At 42.5% G+C, this 18,821-nt stretch overlaps 1 protein-coding gene across 1 annotated transcript in view; it reads left to right on the top strand.

Annotated features, from left to right (window-relative positions):
* Window positions 1-16,396, top strand: part of LSM14A (LSM14A mRNA processing body assembly factor) — a 35,891-nt gene extending 19,495 nt beyond the window's left edge. Inside the window, exons 7-10 of the mRNA XM_073605768.1 lie at window positions 440-628; window positions 2,868-3,021; window positions 4,642-4,885; window positions 14,072-16,396. Coding sequence (XP_073461869.1) covers window positions 440-628; window positions 2,868-3,021; window positions 4,642-4,885; window positions 14,072-14,095 — 611 coding nt within the window. The 3' untranslated portion in view covers window positions 14,096-16,396. The remainder of the gene's footprint in view (window positions 1-439; window positions 629-2,867; window positions 3,022-4,641; window positions 4,886-14,071) is intronic.
* Window positions 16,397-18,821: the final 2,425 nt, after the last annotated feature.

Here is an 18,821-nt window from a genome sequence, read left to right as displayed (position 1 = left end):
CTGATGGATCCCTCCCACAGCTCTGCTTTTTGCACATGTAAAGCATGTATGTTGATACTATATTCCCAAAGCAAAATGTTTCCAAAAACATTTGGTGCAAATGATTTTATATCATTTGTGGTTATTGGGAAATGCATTTTTTAAATGAGTGCAAGTACTTTGATCAACAGTTTGTGTGCTCCTAGAGAGGCCCCTGAACCAGGGTGTTATATTCAACTTGCAGCCTTTTTCCCTCCCCTGCCTTATTAATGGCCATCAACTGTGTTCCTTTTTGGTAGTTGGGAAATGGATAGCGCCTAACTTGGAGAAACTGAATCTACAGTTAGAGATTGGGGCACAAACTAGAGAATTTGGAGTATACATGTACATGAAGGCAAATTTGGAGTGGTGTAGTGTACTTTTTATTTATTTTTTGACCATGCGGTTTGTTCCTCCAAAGTCCCTGCAGCATCAAACACATCCCAGCCCAGGAGAAGTCGTGGTGGTCACAGAGGGGGTCGAGGGAGATTTAACGTCAGACGAGATGGTCCCATGAAATTTGAGAAGGACTTTGACTTTGAAAGCGCCAACGCACAATTCAACAAAGAAGAAATCGACAAGGAGTTTCACAACAAGTTAAAAATTAAAGGTGGGTAAATGTGTGGCTCTCCAGTAAGCTTGCAATGTAGGGGAGGGTAAACCTGCATGGATTTTTACTTGTCATTGTATGACATATAGATGGCTAGTGTGTGTGTATATATAGATATGTATACTGGGATGATTATAGTCTTTAAAAAAAAAAAAAGTGTGCTGTTCCCTTAAACATATAGGTAATAAATTTGTGGAATATAATGAAAAAGGTATATGTAGTGAATAAATCAAATTTGGTTTAAGAACCACATCCCTGTGATGCGGCATAAACGGTGACTAAATAAAACTTGGTCATATAACCACATAGAAACATCCTATGAATGGAAACCATCTGAATCTAAAGTTACTTGAGTGATGGATAAGTGAAAGTCCTCTCAGATATATTTTGTCCATAATGAGCGTATAAGTGCTTAAAGTCCACACTTTGAACAAATGAAGGTTGACTACAAGGTCAGTAATTGCAGTTTTAATGAACAATTTTGTTGGTCCACAATGCGACTCTTTACACCATCATCAAATGTATTTTCCACTTTAACCACTTATGGACTGCCTGCCGCAGTTTTATGTTGGTACTTTGAAGAGGAATATCTTTATGGCAGCAGCTACCTGCCATAACCCCGGTATCCTCTTCTTCAGCGGGTGGTCCGCTTTCAGATAAAGGTGGACTCTGCAGCGGGTTTGCCGCATGATCACTATTATCGGTGGCGGGAGAGGGTTTTTCTATTACGGGGGATGTTTACATTCCTTGTAATAGGAATAAAAGTGAATTTTTTTTTTTTTTTAAATGCGCCCTGTCCCACCGAACTCGTGTGCAGAAGCGAACGCATACGTGAGTAGCGCCCACATATGAGAACGGTGTTCACACCACACGTGAGGTATCGCCGCAGTCTGTATTGCGACAGCAATAATTCTAGCCCTAGACCTCCTCTAACTCAAAACATGCAACCTGTAGAATTTTTTTTAAACATCGCCTATGGGGATATTTAAGGGTAAAAGTTTGTCGCTATTCCACGAGCGGGTGCAATTTTGAAGTGTGACATGTTGGGTATCCATTTACTCGGCATAACATTATATTTCACATGAAAAAAAGTGGGCTAACTTTACTGTTGTGTTTTTTTGTTTTTTAATTCAAAAAAGTGTATTTTTTCTCACAAAAAAAAGTGCGCTTGTAAGACCACTGCGCAAATACAGTGTGACAAAGTATTGCAACCACTGCCATTTTATTCTCTAGGGTGTTAGAACCCCCCCAAACATTTATATATATTTTTTTTCTAAGTAATTTTGTAGCAAAAAAAAACGGTTTTTAACTTGTAAACCACAAATCTCAGAAAGAGGCTCGGTGGTTAAGGGGCTTGCTTCACTCCATGGAAACGGCTTAAATGCATAAAAGAAGTTTGCTCATTGCGCAGTATATTTATATAAAACACTTTATTAAAATACACAATGGCACATTTGAATAAAGCATATAGTTTGTTATAACATCAGCAATCCTTATTGCACAAGCTTTCTCAACACCTTCCGGGTATCAGGCACCGAAAGTGACGTCACAGGCTCCGCCCAGCGAGTTGCGTCGCTGGTCAAGTGACTTCCTCAGAATCCTGCAGCTACAGGCACCAGCCCAGCTTTTTTTTTTTCTTTTTTTTTTTTTTTTTAGAAGACAGTTGGCTTTCATGTAAAAGCAATCCTATCAGCTAATTAGGCATTGGAGGGGTCATCCCGGTGCCTCTTCAGGCTCTCCCCTCTGCCGGCTTACCATAGAGTTGAATGTCCCTGATCATCTCTATGGTATACGAAACTGGAAGCGACAATGTGTGTTTTTATTTTTTTTTTTTTTTTTTTTTTTATCACTTCCTGATTCAGTGTTTTGTTTACTGGCTTTGGATCCAACTGATCTGTGTTTAATCTGAAGCTTTCAGGGCAGATTGGGGGTCTAATAGACCTGTCGCTGCTTATTATCACAAGGGATTACATGCTTGCTAGTGCTTACATTCCTTGTACTAGCAATAAAAGCGACAGTGTAAAAATAAAATACATTTTGAAAAATGTATTAGAAAATTTACTAGCAAAAATACTGTTTTGATTTACACAAAAAAATAAATATAAAATGTCAGCATTGACCAGGTCTTAAAATGGTTAAATGGGCCCCTTGCAAACTTTGTGCCATAACATCTAGAAATTCATGTTTGAATGACTGTTTACCCTGTGCAAACGTGTCCTGTGCTTGTGTGTTTTTCCAGATGACAAAGTGGAGAAGCCAGTTAATGGGGAGGACAAAGGAGACTCTGGAGTGGACATGCAGACCAGTGAAGGAACCACAGAAGAGGAAGAGGTGCCTTGTTACTACGATAAAACCAAATCTTTCTTCGACAACATCTCTTGTGATGATAACAGGTAATGACTACGCTGTATCTGCTCATCACGAGTGGAAGTTTTCATTGGTCAGTCGCTGTCGCAACCACTTGAAGTGTTACTAAACCCACAACAGTAAAATCAGTCTGTATATGTAGTAAAGCATGCTTGGTATACTTCCTGTGGAACTTAATGGGTTAATCCTCCGCATTGTGTAAAAAGGTTGCTTGATCCTGTATGCACATATCCTCCTGTTCTTCCACTGACTTCATAACAGACAGTTACTGGAGTCAGGCAGCATATGCTCAGTTTGTATTGCTAGTTTTTTCTTTTTCCTTGGGAGAGTGCATGTGATCAGCACAGGGCCAATCAGCACTGTCCAGACAGAGGGTCAGGAGCCATGGATCCTGATAGGATGGCTCTGTGCAGTATGAAAACGCCTCCTACAAGTTTTTAACAGAAACAGAAGTCACAAGACTGGTGTATACTGCTGATGAGAGAAGTTGTTGTGGTGTTTTTTTTTGTTTTTTTTTTAGCAGGTTATACTTACTAAAATACCGTATTTATCGGCGTATAACACGCACTTTTTTCCCCTTAAAATCAGGAGAAAGTCGTGGGTGCGTGTTATACGCCGATCCCCGCTATCGCTATGTGAATGTCGGCGATCGCCGCCGACATTCACATAGCGAGTAGTTTCAAATATGGCGCCGCGGAGTTCGGAGGGACTCGGCGGTGCTGAACGAGCGCCTCCGAAATCACAGAGCCGAGATGCACATAGTCGGGTGTATTCGGCTCTTTCCGGCACCGCTCACAGTCACGCCCAGTCCCGCCATTGGACCTGTGTTATGTCCATCATAGGGCGGGACTGTGAGTGGCGCCGGAAAGAGCCGAGAACCCTCGGCTATGTGTATCTCGGCGGCGTTCGTTCCCTTCCGCCGGCGCCAAGTCCCTCCGAACTCCGCGGCGCCATATTTAAAACTACTACCATGTGTATGGCGGCAGGAGGCATGGACACTGGGGACAAGGCTGCACTGATACTAACAAGGCTGCATTGATGGGCATTTTAATGTAAGTTTCTTTTCCTTAAACTTCCCTCCTAAAAGTTTTTTTCCTTAAAATTCTCTCCTAAACTTGGGGTGCGTGTTATACGCCGATAAATACGGTAATTGCATTTCCATGTACTGAGGGAGACCACATATAGTGAATGCAGGGTCCTGGGTTTAGTAACACTTTAGGCTCTGGAAAGTTTTGCCCCTTCATGACCAGGCCATTTTTTACTATACGGCACTGTTACTTTAACTGCCAATTACTTGGTCATGCAACACTACATAGTTTTTTTTTTACACAAATGGCTTTTTTTAATGGTATTTGTCACACGAGTGTGGTGTGTGGGTTTTTTTTTTTTTTTTTTTTTTTTTTTTTTATTGCCCCAAAAAAAAAAAAAGAAAAACTGATATTTTCTACTTTCAGTTCAAAAACATATCAATTAAAATCAAATTTCTTTTATAAATTTAGGCCAAAATGTTTTCTGCTACATGTCATGTCAAAAAAATAAAATTCCAATAAGTGTTAATTGTTGTGTTTAAGTGTAGTGTCTACAAACTAGTGTGTATATACTTGTAATATGCTAAATAGTTTCTTTTTCCCCCCCCCACACTTCAGAGATCGAAGGTCAACGTGGGCTGAGGAGCGAAGAATTAATGTTGAGACATTTGGTGTTCCTTTGCGCTCCAGAGGTCGTGGCGGTTTCAGAGGTCGAGGAGGGAACATGGGCTACCGTGGTGGAAGAGGGCGAGGCGAGAGGAGAGGCCCCCCAGGAGGCGGGGGTTTTGGGGCACCCAGAGGTTTCCGTGGAGGCTACAGAGGAGGGCGTGGGGGAAGGGAATTTACAGACTATGAATACAGGGTGAGTGAAGAGTATTTCAGGGGACCTTGTGTGACAGAAGATCTCATCTCTTGGTGCCAATTTTATATTCTGCTTTTTTTTTAAGTTTTCATTAAGTTAGCTAATACTGGGGGATGTTTTGGCCCTTGAGGGCATATTTGAAGGAATGGGAAGAATTGCAGAAATTGTCATACACTATATGGTTTATGGACACCCTGATCCTTACTCCATGAGCTTGTTAAACATCCCATGGCCATTAATGTGTGGTGTTGTGTGTTTTGTTTTTTTTCTGTAACCTTCACACCTAAATCCTTTTCTGCATTTTCTGCTCCCAGCCTCCACAAGAGGGAGCTTAAGGAAAACTGATAAATTTTCATATATCCCAGTAGGAATGTTGCACCTCCTTCTTTTTTTTTTTTTTTTTATTTAGCTCCCTCTGGTGTCCGGGAGCAGCTGCTGAAGGAAGGACGCGCACAAACAAATTTCAAATTGGAGATCCTTGTGTTCGAAAATTCTGTTTTTTTTTTTTTTTTTTTTTTTTTTAATTTTTTTTTTGATTTAGAAAGCTGGTACAATTCAGAATCAGTGCTGGAAGTGCACTTATTAAAGAGACTTTCACTTTGTTTATTCAAGAGGAGGTTTGCTTAAAAGAATATTCTCCATCATTCATTAGTGTTACTAAAGTATTACTAAACCCAGGACCCTGCATTCACTGTGGTCTCCCACAGTACATAGAAATGCAGTTACTTTAGTAAATATTTAATTACCTTTTCTCCTATCACCTTCCAGGGCCACACACCTGAGAGATGAGGGCTCCTCCCTACAGAAAACACAGTCAATTGACAGCTTGTTATAAGTTCCCATCCCCTTGTTCCCCAGTATTTTGTTTCTCCCTTCAGCGAAACGTTTGTTATGTTTGTGACCAGATGACAGGGGAAGGTCGAATGGTTCCCTGTTGAGGCAGGCTTAGGGAAGCTGGGGGCAGCTGAACTAACATGCAGGCTTGTCCTCTCAGTCTTGTCAATATTACTTTTGCACCTGTTCCTGGCAAGTATGGCTCTTGACATGTTGGATGCTGCAGTGATTTATCAGTTGAGTCCTGGAAAATCAAGCAAGTGTACATATTTGCCAGCACACCATGGATCGACAACTTCCGCCCAAAGGTTTCTTTTATTGAAAGAGATCAGAGATAAGTAATGTTTCGGAGCCCCTTCGTCAGGCATGTGATAAAGTGAAACGGTGTAAAAGCAATATAAAAATATATTAACCACCAATCAGAACATGTAAAAATAGAAAAAATGGTAACACCCCCACCCTGTGACGTCAATATAACGTCAGAATCCCGCCGTTAAAAATCAAAAGGCATTAAAGTAACTTAAAACAGGCAGGTGCAGAAAATCCCTGTTATTGCGGAATACAGCCCGCATGCATGGCATCAGTGTATGTGCAATGGATTGAGCACATCAACCAGATGCGCCCTATCAAAAACAAGCAGCTACTAGGACCCAGCGGTAATGATTCTGTTTAGGAGCTCTGGCTGCCAATCACGGCGTCCTCTCACAGGTCGGTTTGAAAGGCTGCACTAAATTTGCTCCTATCCTTCCTGGAGGAGCCATCCCGCGTTGTAGAGGAACGGCTTGCACCCCAAGCCTCGCTCTGAACCACTGAGGTCGCGGCCACATCACAGGAAGTGGGCAGCATCGGAGTAGCAGCGCGACCCGGAAGTGCTGCTGGAAACCGCCAGTAGAATGGCGTGGAGAGTGGCATGGCGTGGGGGGGGGGGGAGATCAGAGAGCAAGGCTGCTGGAAGTGATCGGGGAGATGTACCCAAGCACCAGCAGCCCAGGACCGAGCCAACCTTCTCATGGAACAGGACGGAATGGCAACTGCCAGCATGTCTGTGCCAGGGCCCGGTGAGTAAACCCCCACCAGGGAGGTGAGGGGCCCTGGTTACCAGAGGGGGTCTCCAGAACTGGTTGGGTCCCCCTAATCCCCTTCCCCTTTTCAGTATAGGCCCCTGCGGTTAGGGGGCAGCAAGAGTTAATTACTGGTATGCTCTACCTCTCTGTCTTACAGAATCCCCCAGCGGAGCCCAGGAAGCCCCTAATAAACAGCCTTCTGCCGCAGCAGGGCCTAGCTTCTTTAAAAAATGTAGTTACTTCAGGGATAAGCTTCCAAGATCCCATTCAAAGCCCTTCTGCTTTAAATGTATTACTAAACTAGCAGGGAAATCCGCTTCAGCCTTAATGAAGACATTTCTTTCATCCAATGCAGATGGAATTACTGGCAACAAATAAGTCTTTCCGTGAAGCTGCTGGACAACCAACCCAGGGCCCAGACCCAGAGGTGCCTGCCCCTAGGGAAGGGCCATCCTACCAAGAAAGTTTCTCTGGAAGGGTGCCCAGTGGTGTTCTCCTGCCCTCACAGGACGACAGGGGAGAAATGGAAAGTCAGGTCAAATCAGTCCACAGCTCAGATGGGGAAGTGGATCCAGACCGATTAAGCGAAACACAGGAAGGGGTCCTGCAGGTGATGTATGCCACAGAAGAGATTCCAGAGACCCCCAAAGAAACCTCAGCACAGGACAAGGTGTACAGGGGCTGGGCAAGGCCAAATCTAGGGTATTTCCACTCCATTAGTCCCCAAAGGACTGATCCTACAGGATTAAAGAGACCCTGAAAGAGTGGTCAGACCAAAAACGTTCCGTTTAAAGAGGGTGATGAAGAGACATACTTTATGCTGCTCTGTCTTAATTAACAAAAGATTCGACCTCTCCTTTTGAGGATGCTGGGTTAACCACTTCAATAACCAATTAACCACTTCAATACCAGCCACTCCCCCATCCCCCCCCCTCCATAATTTTCAGCTTTTAGCGCTGTCTTACACTTTGAATGACAATTGCGTGGTCATGTAACACTGTATCCAAACTAAATTTTTTATAATTTTCTTCCCACAAATAGAGATTTCTTATGGTGATGATTGATCACCTCTGCGGTTTTTATTTTTTGCGCTATGAACAAAAAAAAAAATTGACCATTTTGGGAAAAAGAAAAAACTTATGAGAAGCTACTGAAGGGCAATGACAGGCATTACTGATGGGGCACTGATTGCCACTTATATGGGCACTGGCAGGCGTTATGGGGCAAAGGCTGGCAGCTGGTGGGCACATCTGATGGGGGGCTGCACTAATAATGTGCTGATCATCAGCGCAGACCCCCCTCTGACAGGGAGAGCTTCCGATCGGCTCTCCCTTTCGGTGTGCACCTAGGATTTACCGGCACTTCCTGATTCACATGATGGAAGGAATTGATTAGGGGTGGATGGCGCTACCTTATCTGGGTATCTTGACTTATAATTTAATGAACCTCAAAAGGAACCAGGTACTATATAATAATAAATGCACCCCTTTATCCCTCATTAGGTAGTGGATCTAGATGTCCCACGTTACCTGAGTGGACTGTGCTAGCAAATCAGTCTCATACCTATATACAGGTGTACACCATGTGATTAATCAACACAAATTAATTAAGTGACAATTGATAAAAAAAACCAATAGTGGCAACCAAACAAAACAAAAATAAAGTTGAATAAAATACCACAGTACGAACTTATATTAATCCCCAAATGTGTCCAAATGTGCTTATAAGCAAAAATGTGAATATGAATAGTCCCAACATTAGACATATAGTGCAGGGTTGCTCATTAAATAATATAAAGCTGATGGAAAAATAATGGAAATTGGTGAACAACTTAGTGGAAAAAATTTTTTTTTTTTTTGATGAAAAAAATATATATAGTGTAAAAAGTGAAATAAAGTCCAATAGCAGGAAGTGAAAACGTCTGTAATCGGTGACTTTCGTGAGACCAGCTGATCAAATCCAGTGACTTGCGGTGCTCCCCCTCAAAGATCCCCACTCACCAGCTCCCTGCACCCCTGCAGGGGTAGTAGGCATGTAATAGTAGGCAGCAGTAAGATGTATATGGGTCATCAGGGTCCACCGCTCCAGCTGTAAGGTATCCTTCAGTGTATCCAATAGACTGGCATGAAATAGCATCCAATGATTTGCATTAGCAGGCAGTTGGAATCGTCATTGCTAGCGATGACTAGAGATATAAATCTGCTCCTATATGTCCTGGATCAGCATGCTGATCCAGGACATATAGGAGCAGATTTATATCTGTAGTCATCGCTAGCAATGACGATTCCAACTGCCTGCTAATGCAAATCATTGGATGCTATTTCATGCCAGTCTATTGGATACACTGAAGGATACCTTACAGCTGGAGCGGTGGACCCTGATGACCCATATACATCTTACTGCTGCCTACTATTACATGCCTACTACCCCTGCAGGGGTGCAGGGAGCTGGTGAGTGGGGATCTTTGAGGGGGAGCACCGCAAGTCACTGGATTTGATCAGCTGGTCTCACGAAAGTCACCGATTACAGACGTTTTCACTTCCTGCTATTGGACTTTATTTCACTTTTTACACTATATATATTTTTTTCATCAAAAAAAAAAAAAATTTTTTCCACTAAGTTGTTCACCAATTTCCATTATTTTTCCATCAGCTTTATATTATTTAATGAGCAACCCTGCACTATATGTCTAATGTTGGGACTATTCATATTCACATTTTTGCTTATAAGCACATTTGGACACATTTGGGGATTAATATAAGTTCGTACTGTGGTATTTTATTCAACTTTATTTTTGTTTTGTTTGGTTGCCACTATTGGTTTTTTTTATCAATTGTCACTTAATTAATTTGTGTTGATTAATCACATGGTGTACACCTGTATATAGGTATGAGACTGATTTGCTAGCACAGTCCACTCAGGTAACGTGGGACATCTAGATCCACTACCTAATGAGGGATAAAGGGGTGCATTTATTATTATATAGTACCTGGTTCCTTTTGAGGTTCATTAAATTATAAGTCAAGATACCCAGATAAGGTAGCGCCATCCACCCCTAATCAATTCCTTCCATTATTCAACTCACCCCTTCGGGGGTAAGTGCAAGGGGAGGCTGCAAGCCTCTAGGTCCGTGAGCGCGGAAATCCTTCCCTTATTTTGATTCACATGATGATCAGCTGTGATTGGTCACAGCTGATCACATGTAAGAAGCCTCTGTCAGAGGCTCCATACCACGATCAATGTGTGTCAGACTGACGCACAGCACCTCCGATCGCCGGGCTGCGCACCCCGGCTTGTTATCCTGATCACATCATATGACGTTCGATCAGGATAACTAAACCACTTTGCTGCCATCATATTGCTTTATGGTGGGCAGCAAGTGGTTAAGGACCTGATGGACTGTAGATCAGAGTCCCTTTTTAGGAAAGCATGGGATGCAAATACCTCGGCCATGAGTTGAGCCCTAGCAGCAGCCTGTGTAGCCAGGCATGCAGACTTCTGGATTTATAAGCTGACCAAACAAGTGTCTTAGGAATCAGATTCCGATGACATTCTTGACTATTAGTAATAGGAAAGGCTGTTGCATGCCTTGCGGATGTGGAAGTTGAATCTGCAAGAGCTTCGGCTAGGACGGCCGCATTCATCAATTCAGCTAGAAGAGCTGTCTGGATTAAGGCCTGGGAAGGAGATGTCACATCAAAAGTTAAACTGTGGCCTTCCCTTTCAGGGTTTTGCTGTTCGGCCCGGGCTTAGAGGAGGCACTGTCTAGGTCCTCTGAAAAGGGGAAGAAGTTCCCAGTGAAGCCCAAAAAGGAAGAAAATAAAAAATGTTGTTGCCCCCCCCCCCAGGGCAATTGCAGCAAAGAAAGAGCCCCAATGGAAGTGGGGCAATTGTAGGGGAAGGAAAAACAATTTTTGTTCTCCTCCCCCAGCATTGGCACCAAAAAAGCTAAGTGACACCAGGATCAGGGTGGGGGGGCCGGCTTTCTCATTTTGTTCCCAAGTGGGAAAAATATTAGACAGCGCCTACATCTGACAGACCCTGCGAAAAGTCTATTGCCTGGCATTCCCTGCAAAGCCCCCTTCCATGATCACCCTTGCGCATCCCCCCCAGGCATGCTCTGAAAAGATCAGCCCTTCTGGAGGGAAACCAGGAGCTGGTAGAGCAGCAGGTGGTACCTGTACCGAAAGAACAATACCAAGGTTTATAATAAACCTAAGAAATCTGAACAAATGCTTGGAATACAAAAGCTTTACAATGGAGAGTATCTTCTCCGTACGCAAAAAGCTCCTGAAGGAGGCCTTTATGATGGCACTGGACCTCCAGGGATGCCTCCCTGCATGTTCCAATTCACATGGATCATCGGGCATTCTTGAGGTTCGCAGTAGCCAACAGAGGGGAGATTTTTCACTGCCAGTTCAGAGCCCTACTGTTCGGGTTAACAGGCAGCCCAAGGATTTTTTTTCCAAAATCCTAGCGGAAGCAGTAGCCTTTCTGCATCTCCAGGGTATAACTGATCCCCTACCTAGACAACCTGCTAATCTTTGGTCCCTCAGTGGCCCAGGTCAGATACCAACATAGTAACCTCTGCCCTGGAGACCCTAGGCTGGATAGTCGGCATGGGAAAAATCCTTCCTTGAGCCAGAACGGGTCAAGACCTTCCTAGGCTACCCGGCAGACACCAGACTACAGAAACTCTTCTTACCAGAAGACAAAGTAGTAAAACTAGCTTCGTCTGTGGGGGACTTGATGAAAGCCCCCTCACGCTCCAGAAGGGAGGTACTAAGAGCTGGGCCTGATGTCAGCAAGCACACCAGCCATTGTTTGGGCACAACTGCACTCATGAGTCCTCCAGTTCTTCCTCTTGTTCCCCTGGGACAATTGGTGTAACCCTCAGCATTATCCTTCCACATTTTCAAGGTTGGCCTGACTTCCTGCTTATCTCCTTCTTAACAGAGACCTGACCCCTGAAGAGGGTTTTTTTTTTTTTTTTTTTGGCCTCTGCGGTCAGAACCCTTTAGTAGGGCCTAATACCTGCAAGCTTCAGCCACATAGGATCTTACAGGTATCTAGAGTTGGTAACAATCTGTACCCAAGGAGATGTTGGTCCTGCCCAATTCCTGTCTAAAGAAGCCCATGTCCTTTGGGTTAGTGATCCCTTCTGTAACTCCCCTCCCATCCTAAAGAAATACGGGCAAAGTGAAAGTCTCTAATAAATGCAAGTCCAAACATTTTCAGTTTATTACGATCATTGCCCCCCCCCATCTATTAGTCAATTTGTGAATCAAAAGACCTGTCTTAAAGCGGGAGTAAACTCTCCACCACAAAAACTCAGCACTCCATTTCCACAGATTAGCAAATATTTGGTAAATGCGCAAGAATTTTGTTTGTATCCTTAAGTTGCTGTTGTTCTACCCTACTTTTGGTGAAGCTGGTAACATCTTGTAGACATTTACTTTCCCCATCGCTGCTTCTGCTTTCCAGGGATCTAGTCAAATTCCTACAGGTGTGTGGACCAGGGTGGATTTGATTTAAATCAAATCTATTTAAATCACTAGTAAAAAGGCTTGATTTACATCAACTCTATTTAAATCGTAATTTTGAAACCGCAACTGTCTTGCAGTGGCTCCTCCTCTGACCCACTGCTGGCTCACCAAAAGTCCCGTTCACTTTAGTGGGACGGCTGGTGATGCGGCAGTGATGCAACAAGGTGAGGGACGTGGCGGCAGCAGGTGAGTGGATTCCCGCTAACAGGTGCTGCCATAATGGATCTGAAATGACAGTTGGTCGTTAGAAAGTTAGAAAACCTTCATTTTGTTTGCAAATATTAAAGATTCTATTTAGAATAAGCTGTCAGGTTAGTAAAACAGCGATATCAGAACCGATTAAATCATACAGTTTGTAGTGTACATAGATTTGCAAAAAACGGGATAAAGGAATATTCCTGGTTTATCTCATGGTTACTGTGACATTTTGTGAATGCATCAATGCAGTGCATGTTATCTCAGCTTGCAGAGCTTGGATTCATTGAACGAGTTTACCAAAAATGTAAATATTGCAGAATATACAGCCTCATACTATATAACTAAGCTCCATTTCATGCTGAATAAACTAAATTATTAATGTATCTTAAATAGAAAACTATCTTAAGATAGTTTTTTACTCCAAAAGCATTTTATCCAAAATATATTTTTTATTTAATTTTTTTATTTTAAAAAAATCATTGCTTTATATCCCCCCTGGTATGTACCAAGAGTCTAAGCCGTGTTTTTTTTTCAGTTGAAGGTTGTAATGGTGAAGGTGTCTTCCAAGGTGCACATGCAGCTTCAGAAGGTGGCATTTTAAAGAGGTAGTAAACTGCAGATGGGTAGAGTGTTTTTTATGACAGAGAACCAATCAGTCTCCTCTGCTATAAATGCTCCCTGTTGCTTGTCAGCTGTACTGTACATTGAGCCTTGCATCTGAAGCTCCGCATACATTAACGCCACCAGAACTGCGCCGCAGCGATGTGACTCGCATGTGCAGGAGTGACGCAATTGCGGCCCGGTCCATTTAAGCTACCAAAAGAACAGAATCTGTAAGGAAAACCAGTCGCAGATGGAAGCACCTGGGGGCTCAGTGACTGCACAGAGCAGGAAGGCATTTTAGGACATTTAAGTCTGCCATAATGTGTTAGTATGCTGTGCAGACTAAGACCTTATGGCATCACCCTGCAGGAGGTAGTATTTAAAAAAAAATTTTAAACGTTTACTACCGCTTTAAGAGAATTTTTTTTTTTTATTTTTCAACCCCTGTGATTTTGCTATTCACATGTGGTTTCAGGAAGTAAGACCTGAGTACCAGTGTCTGAGACAGATGAGGAGGGCACCTCGGCAGGGGGCTCTTGCCCTCAATGTGAGAACAATGGTTATGCGCTAGTGATGTCACCAGGTGTCATATCTTCCCCTTGTGGATAGAACAGCTTTGGATGCCATCAATGAGTGGTATGTATAAGGTGATTGCAGATGCGGGCAGGTTATAATGACGACTTCACTTCCGCTATATCACCTTGTACAACATAACATATATTTATGGAATATCACTCTGTATTTATCAAAATCCAGAATTCCTGTTTGTTTTTTTGTTTGTTTTTTATTTGTTTTGTTTGTTTTTATTCTATGATCCAAGCATTTTTGGTGATTCACCAAGGTCTTTTTGCACCAAAGAAGCCTTTATACATTTCTGATATATTTATGAATCAATTTTGACAGTTTTTTTTTTTTGTTTGTTTTCTCTCCTTTTCCTGCAGAAAGACAACAAGGTGGCTGCTTAGTTGTGGATGAAGCTCTCTATTTTTACCATTTGCAGTCCCAGGAAGATGTTTTCGGTCTTTGTGAAGAATGAGGTTAAACTTGCCGTATAGTTGTCACCAGCACTTCAATTGTGACTACCGGACGGGGCTTCTTCAGTGCCGCGGGGTCCTACCAGAACTTTTTTTTTTTTTTTTCCTCGCGTCTTTTGTGGCCCCTGCAACACTAAAGGACTGATGCGCGATCAGCAGTTCTGAAAGAAAATAAGACAGGGCAGCTTTGAAATATGTTGAGCATTAAGCATATTTGAGATAGGAGACTGAGTTTTTTTGGTATGTATAGTTTAACAGAACATGAAAAACACAGTTGATGAAAACGGGAGGTTTTTATTTTTTTTTCCTTTTCAACACTTTGTATTGTGTAGTCGCTGCGAGCATCTACCCAGAATGCCGTTGATACTGTGAGGTTTTATCCTTTTTGTATATTCTCTGTATGATGGGTAAGAGCGTTGTCATTACTGCTTGTTATCCTAGTCGGACCCTCGTGTGGTCACAAACCAGATAGCAGCACGTTAGTTGGATGTTGTAAAGAGAAAAAAAAAATCCTTAGTACAGTTTCTAAGTCAAATGACAGTTTTCTATAGCTGCAAGATTGCATTATATTCCCACTGCCAAAGAAACAGAGCTTTGTATAGCTGTAAAAAAAAAAAAAATAACAAAAACGAAAAAAAAAATGGAGGAAAACGATACCTTTTTGTATTCAGCACATCTAATGGGGTGTACAATTGATATTGTTATGGGCCAATTCTAGTTTTTGTCTTTTTGTAACGCTTCCATTAGATGTATACTTGTCCTTTTTCTATAGGCAGAGATGCAATGCATATTTTGAAGTGTCATAATGTTTAAAAATTTATTTAGTCTTGGGCTTTGTCTGTTCGTAAATTGTGCACAAATTCAGAAGTAGCCTGCCTGGGACCGGCCGCCCCCAGTTTTTTCTGATCCAATCTTAGAGGCGCCATGGAGGAACTTCGGCTCTCGGTGATGTCACAAGTTCGATAGTTGATGAGTTTGTATTATGTCGGTAAATATGATGGCGTCCTTGCCGAGGATAATGGCACCGCTGCGGGAGCCGTTTGGGTTCTGAACGATGCCGTTTATGGCTGTTGGATTGTTGTGGAAAAGGACAGGCTAGTTTTCTAGGGTTCTCTGCTGTGCATGTGGATGGCCAACTAAAAGTAATTGTAGCAGATTCCGAGGAAAAGGTTCCTTTTTTAGTTTTGATATGTAAGGTTCCAGGATTAAAAAAAAAAAAAAAATATCTTGTAGTGCCCCTTCCCCACGGGTTAAATGCTCTAAGTATAGGAATGAGATACTTGCATCATTCCTTTTGGCGCTAACCTCTTGTCTCCCACACTCTGGGATGTGAGCGGGCTCTCACCATCCCCGTTGTACAATGCAATACTATTGGCCCTGCATTGTATATGATAATAAAGCGTCAGTTGGCGTGCCTTAGAGAAGAGGCAGTGGGGGACCGGCTGTGGTGCGGAGGAAGCTTGCCAGAGCAAGGAATGCGGTAAGTATCAGGCCTCATGTGTACGGGTGCCGGGAGCCACACAACACAACATAAAGAATGTTCCTGACAAGGAACCACTGATGCCTGCAGCCACCTAGAAAAAAAAAAAAAACCAAAACAACAAAAAATGCTATGGCACATACAAGTATATGCCAGCACTTCTATGCACACATGCATGCATAATGGATATATGCCTCTGGATGGAGACTATCTGTACCCGGGGTCATACATCCTAACAAATCTGTGTTTTTACACAAATACCAGTGTATATCTGTAAAGGACCATTGATTGATTTTTCTCTGGATGGCTGTGGCTCATGCGAGGAGGTTTACAATTCTCCTCCCGGCACCCATGTCCATGAGCTCTTGCAGCTTATTACTCTATACATAGACTTGACAAGCATTTTATCCTTTGCAGTTCTGGGGGAGCAAAAAACTTTTTTTTTTTTTTTTTTTTTGTGGTGCCCAGAGGTGGGGTTTGACTTAAGAGTTTTCCAGCTTCTGAAAAGTCTTTTCTAGACCCGAGTGGAAGTTTAGTTCGTTTGAGCAGCATACGTTTTTATAGAGCACAATTCATCAGTTGGTGTAGACAGTACAAGACACAAGTGATCTGCCAACACCTTTACGTTATCCTGTTTGGGTGCCTCCTGTACTATATATTTTTTTTGCTCCCTCACAAGATTTACTTTCTAAAAGAGGCATTTTGTGTATTAGTTCTACAAAACAATAAAATAAAGGGATCCAAAGATGTTAGTAGGATTTTAAACTTTCATTTGTTTATTGTGTTTTTTTTGTTTTTTTTTTTTTTTGTTTAAATGCTAAAAGTGATTTTTGCCGGCGCAAAATGAAGTACTTAAGGTAGCTTTGCCCACTGCTGTAAATTGAAAACCACTGCTTGTGGTGGAACACAGGCTTTTATCCTTATGTAGGCCAGTGATTGGCACTTAGAGTTTCGTTGTATAATGCACTTGGGTGCCATCATATCAATGATGTTGAAAGCCGCATCTTTCTCATCAGAGTTGTAAGTTTGAAGTCGCGCAGTGCAGATTTTTTTTTTTTTTTTTTAATGTGGCAAGAGCTTACTTTTCACCTTGCCCTGTGATTAAAAGTAGTTTGTTCTGACAAATCTAGAATATGCCTCTGCCACTTAGGGTTTTAAAGGCATTGGCGCTGATTGCTTTTTTTTTTTTTTTTTTTTTTTCGTTCAGTCAGCCTAGCAAGTCACCAAGTTTAACCAGTCTTTCTGACAGTTAAAGAATAAGGGCACTTTAAAACAAAGTGCCCTTATCCTTTTTTTTTTGGCCTGTTCCCATGACCTAAATTAACCCACTGCCCCCCCTCCGTGGATGCATAATTATCTTGATCCAGCAGCTGTCCTGGCTGCCCATGTAAATTACTGCCCGCATGTGTCTATGGCCTCAGGGCACAGCCCCATAGAATTCTGTGGGGCACCGATGTACAGGCATGGCCAGGACTGCATTTAACATCCAGCACAGCAAGTCTTCACTGGCCTGGCTGCCACTGTGCATTACAGCCCGCAGGCTTCTATGGCCTTGGAACACAGCCCCGTAGCGTTCTGTGGGGCACTGATATGTGGCCAGGACAGCAAAAACTGCAGTACTAGGTGTGCGGAAAGTCTTCCGATGGACGCAGTTCTGTTTTGTGTACGTCCAAGTTTTCTCTGTCCTGGAGGCACCTGTGCATTATTCCCTTGTGGAACTTCTATGGAGCTGCAGACGGTCTCATCAAAGTCATTGGAACTGTAATACGTAGGCGTGATCAGGACAGTGAACTGATCAATATTCCTATCGCACACGTTCCTGGTAGAAATGGCTCATAAAATGGTGGGTGCTGCAGCGATTACCAGTTGGGTCCTGGAAACATCGAACAAGCGTACATATTCGCCAGCACACCATAGATCAGCAATTTTTCATCCAAAAAGTTTTAATGAAAAAGATCACATCACAAAGGAAGGTGCAACGTTTCGGAGCCGCGCAGGACCCCTTCGTCAGGCCTGACAAAGGGGTCCTGCGTGGCTCTGAAACGTTGCACCTTCCTTTGTGATGTGATCTTTTTCATTAAAACTTTTTGGACGAAAAATTGCTGATCCATGGTGTGCTGGCGAATATGTACGCTTATCAGGACCGTGAAGACTTGCGGCGTTGGACATAATTGAGTTGTGGCTGTCCTGTTGTGATAAGCATGCATCTGTAGCAGGGGGGTTGTTTAGGTCAGGGGGCTTGAGCAATTAAAATGTGTTTTTTTTTTTTTTTTTTTTTTTTTTTTTTTTTTAAGTGCACTTGACTGTGGACTGTAAACTATTTTACATATTCAACAAGCAGTGAAAGTAATAGGGGGAAAAAAACTAAGATTTCAGTCTTTGTTGTGATATTTAATGATTAGCTTCTCCCCAATGCTCATAGATGCAGAGATTGCGTTTTAATATGTTTTTACTGCTTGTTCACAATCTGTAAATAATTTAATGTGTGTGTGTGTGATCTGGGCACAGGTTTATATTAAAATCTATCTAAAGCCAACATTTATTTTCTTAGTTTTGGATAGTGTCAAAGGATTAGAACCCCTGTTGGATTTTCCCCCGCATGTTGTCCCTGTAAAAACATTTTCCAGGTAGAATCTTGAACAGACACATGGCAAAAAAAAAAAGCTGATAGGGGTTTTAAGCTGGCCATAGACTGTTCAAATTATGGGCAGGCTGAATGCACAACCAGCCTGTTAGATTTTGAATGCGATTATTGCTAGTGGCTGTTATAGCTGCTAGCAATAATCATAATAGCTCTGTGGGAGGGATTCCCTCATAAACACTGCTGATGGGGAAAATCAAGCATCTTTTTTTCCTGGAGCCTGTGGTTGCAGGAAAGGAAACCAATCTAGTCTATGGCCTGCCTTAGACTTCCACTTCACTACCCAAGCACCATAGGAAGATTGTATTCTGTTGGTGTTACTGATGCAGACTCTGTCTAGCGGAGCTGTGTCGCCAGCAAGTGAAAATTTCTCACTGAGCCCTGGATAGTAATAAAAACCTGCAAAGGATTCTAATCATTCCACAGTCTATATATTAAAAAAAAAAAAAAAATTTTGGCTAGACTTGCGTGTTTTATGTCAATTTGTGCATCCTTGTTTTAGTTCAGCGACTCAAAGGATGATGGCTGAAGAGCTT

This window comes from Aquarana catesbeiana, linkage group LG11 (assembly GCF_042186555.1).
Source record: "Aquarana catesbeiana isolate 2022-GZ linkage group LG11, ASM4218655v1, whole genome shotgun sequence".
Classification (NCBI taxonomy): Eukaryota; Metazoa; Chordata; class Amphibia; order Anura; family Ranidae; genus Aquarana; species Aquarana catesbeiana.
This window is presented reverse-complemented; position numbering and strand designations above follow the sequence as displayed.